At 46.1% G+C, this 3,213-nt stretch overlaps 1 protein-coding gene, 1 long non-coding RNA gene and 1 other non-coding gene across 14 annotated transcripts in view; 2 read left to right on the top strand and 1 right to left on the bottom strand.

Annotated features, from left to right (window-relative positions):
* SMARCC2 (SWI/SNF related, matrix associated, actin dependent regulator of chromatin, subfamily c, member 2) overlaps positions 1–907 on the bottom strand; it is a 24,211-nt gene extending 23,304 nt beyond the window's left edge. For 4 of the 12 annotated variants that reach the window (XM_014548090.1, XM_014548092.1, XM_014548093.1 and 1 more), the window contains exons 1-2: positions 696–906; positions 465–562 (exon numbers count right to left, since the gene is read on the bottom strand). In XM_014548090.1, the coding sequence (XP_014403576.1) occupies positions 465–562; positions 696–822 (225 nt within the window). In that variant the 5' untranslated portion in view covers positions 823–906. Of the gene's footprint in view, positions 1–464; positions 563–695 lie in introns of all 12 variants that reach the window. The other 8 variants (XM_014548087.1, XM_014548091.1, XM_005876731.2 and 5 more) reach the window with 5 other exon arrangements.
* Positions 7–1,617, top strand: LOC106727891. The gene is made up of 3 exons (XR_001364139.1): positions 7–144; positions 643–775; positions 1,413–1,617. It is a non-coding gene; the product is annotated as an uncharacterized LOC106727891 (long non-coding RNA).
* Positions 306–387, top strand: TRNAS-CGA. Its single transcript has one exon. It is a non-coding gene; the product is annotated as a tRNA-Ser (tRNA).
* Positions 1,618–3,213: the final 1,596 nt, after the last annotated feature.

Raw genomic sequence — 3,213 nt, forward strand, 5'->3', positions numbered from 1 at the left:
CCCAGCGCCTCTCCCTCCTCCATCCCGGGGTCCCCGGGCCGCCACCCTCGGGGCCAGCCCCTGCCCGCCAGCTGCTTCCTTTGCAGGCAACGCCGTCGCCTCCTACAGAGCGTTGCGCTCCCTGAGACCCCGAGTCTTCGCTGGGTGGGTGGCCCTCCCAGCCGGGGTCCCCCGTCCCCCCGATGTTGCCCTTTGAGCGGCAGAGAAGGGAGGTGAGGAGCGGGGAGGGGACGCGCGGCCGGCGGGGGGGCGGCCCCGCCGGGCGGACTCCTTCTGTAAGCGCGAGGCCGGCTGCAGTTTTGGGAGTCACGGTGGCCGAGTGGTTAAGGCGTTGGACTCGAAATCCAATGGGGTTTCCCCGCACAGGTTCGAATCCTGTTCGTGACGGCCGCTTTTTTCCCCCCCCTTCCCTTCAGGACCTGTAAAGGGAACCCCTTGTTTTCGCACGTCTTTCGTGCACTTACCTTTCTGCCTCGGAAAGTGAAGCCGGAAGGTCTCACCCTTGGATTTGGGGGAAATGGGGGCGATCTCGGAAGCTTATTATCCACAACCATATCGGCTGCTAGAATACAAGGCACTCTCAGAATTCTGTAACTTCAGGTTTGCTAGCCGAACTTTGACATTGTTTCATGCTTTCGGCAGGGAACAGCAAAGGATTTGAAGAAGGGTTACGTTTTGTTTGGGAATGTGAATACCTGTTGTGCTGTAATAGTCAAAACTGGAGTTTCCAGGAGGAGAGGGCGCCTCTGGATTTGATGACCGGAAGTCATGTCTGGTAGGTCTGATGACAAATGAAGACCCAGGGGCAGGGCATGCTCTCATTTGGATTTCCTTGAAGAGGTGCGCCTCAGATACCACGGGGCTTGGGGGAGTGGCCTATTGAAGCAAAGAACGCAGATCTAGCTGGAGCTAGTGTGGGATAACTATCACTTTTTATTGAGTGCTCGCTAGGTGCCAGGTACTGTGCTAAATGCGCCATGTATTAGCCAAGATAGGGAATCAGTCCCTTCTCTCACCTGTTCTCACCTCACTAAGTTCTTCCTGTCCCCCCCGTTTCTGATTGTGGGGAATATCTAAGATACTTGTGGAGGATGTTCTTTTTGTATTTCATTTCTTGCACAGCACCATCTTCTCCAGGGGTTCATACCATTGCTCATGCTGTATTTCCCACGCTCGCCCTCACCACTGTCTCCTTCCCACCCCCACCATAATCACTTTCTATGCTATACACAGGTTTGCTCCTCCTCTTTGAGGCTCTTGATGACTCCAGCTGGAACCTATCAGTCTACCACCACCATTCATTAGATGGCATGCAAGGAATCTCCTTTAATACACGTGTGCAAAAATTAATTTCTACAAATTATATTTATTCTACCTGCCAACTATGTCTCAAATCTGTCTGCTTTTCTCAGGATCGAGTGCAAGCCGGACCCACCACTAGCTGGAGCCTTTATTTGGAAAGTCGGAGTTCTTGTGAGAACTACATGAGTTATATGTAAAGCTGTACCACAGCCTGCACAATGTAGCCAGAGACCTTAAAACTTTCCACAGCTGCCCTAGCTGGCTTGGCTCAGTGGATAGAGTATTGGCCTGCAGACTGAAGAGTTGTGGGTTCAACTCCGGTCAAGGGCACATGCCCGGGTGTGCAGGAGGCAACTGATCAATGGTTCTCTCTCATCATTGATGTTTCTATCTCTCTAGCCCTCTCTCTTCCTCTCTGAAATCAATAAAAATATATTTTAAAAAAACTCTCCAGAGCTGCTTTTGGTCTCTTTTCTCTCACCACTCTTCCATATTTCCTACTTCCATCCACTGGCATTATTTTAGTTCTCGGAGTAGTATTTGTCCGTGTTCATGCTGTTCTCTGCCTGAAATCATCTTTCTTATCCTCACCTTCTACTCACTCCCCACTTAAATGTCAGTTCTCTAATCACCTGTCGCCCACCATGTCCTATGGCCTGTGCCCTAATCTTATTATGTGAATTGTTTCCTCTGTAGAATATAAACTCTTGGCACCTATAAGCTCTTCAATAAAAATAAAAATAAATTTATTGAGTAAATGGATGCTTTTTACAGTGGTTATGTGTACATGTTTTAGTCTTCACTCAGACTGTACTATAAGCTTCTTGGGATTTAGGATTGTATTTTATTTGTATCTATTCTACTAAGTCTTACATGTAGATGTGATCAAATATATGCTGTAATACTACCTAACAGATTCAGTACTTGGCTTCCACTGAATCCCATTTTGCGCATGCGCTCAGATTTAAATATCTGGAGAGCCAAGACCAATATCGACCAGCAGAGGGCAGCCGACAACTATGTTGTGAAAGGAAGAAAGCTCATGGTTTTATAAAATGGAGGATCTGGACAGAATGAGAAACTGGCAGAGGTTCTTTGGTACTTAGGAAATCCACTCTCAAATGCGACCCTTGTAACTTTTGGGGGTGAGAGGCCAACGCTTCAAATTCTCATGAACAGTGGATAAGTTCAAATTGTTACCATCCCCACAGCCACCCGTCCCCAATTCTTTCATCCTTCTCCTTTCATCCCAACAAATCCTGTCTCTTTCTTTGCGTTGCATAATCAGGCCTCCCTCCCCCTCACCATTTCTACATTCTACTCACTGCCATTCTTTTCTTCTGGTTCGGTGTTTGGCCCTGCTTGTCTGCCCGTAAGTTACCTTCTCACCTAGACTTGCAATCCCACTCATTTCAATCTCCTAAGGAACCTTCTGTAAGTACCCTTCCATAGTATGTTCAAATTCTCCTCCTCTGCTGGATCAATCCTCCTTCTTTTTTTAATTTTTTAGTTATTTTATTTTTTATAATGGATCAATCCTTCTTTAATTCAGAACAAAACTACACCAGACACTTACGAACCACCACATTTTTTACTTCCTTTCATTTTTTGAATAAAATACATACCTTCTGCCTGCAGCTTCCTATTATCTTAACAACTCTGTGGTAGAAATCTTTGCTATGTTTGAAACCATTGATTTCTTAATGGGCTGCAGAGACACTGTACCCGGTTTTTCTCTTAGAACAGCGATTTTCAACCTTTTTCATCTCGTGGCACACATCAACTAATGACTAAAATTCTATGGCACACTAAAAAATAAGTTTTTGGCCGATCTGACCAAATAAGAAGGTATAATTTTGGTTCATTCACACCAAATGGTTATTGTTGTGTTGGCTGTTGTCTTTTTTTTTT

This window comes from Myotis brandtii, unplaced genomic scaffold, assembly GCF_000412655.1.
Source record: "Myotis brandtii unplaced genomic scaffold, ASM41265v1 scaffold496, whole genome shotgun sequence".
NCBI classification, from domain to species: Eukaryota; Metazoa; Chordata; class Mammalia; order Chiroptera; family Vespertilionidae; genus Myotis; species Myotis brandtii.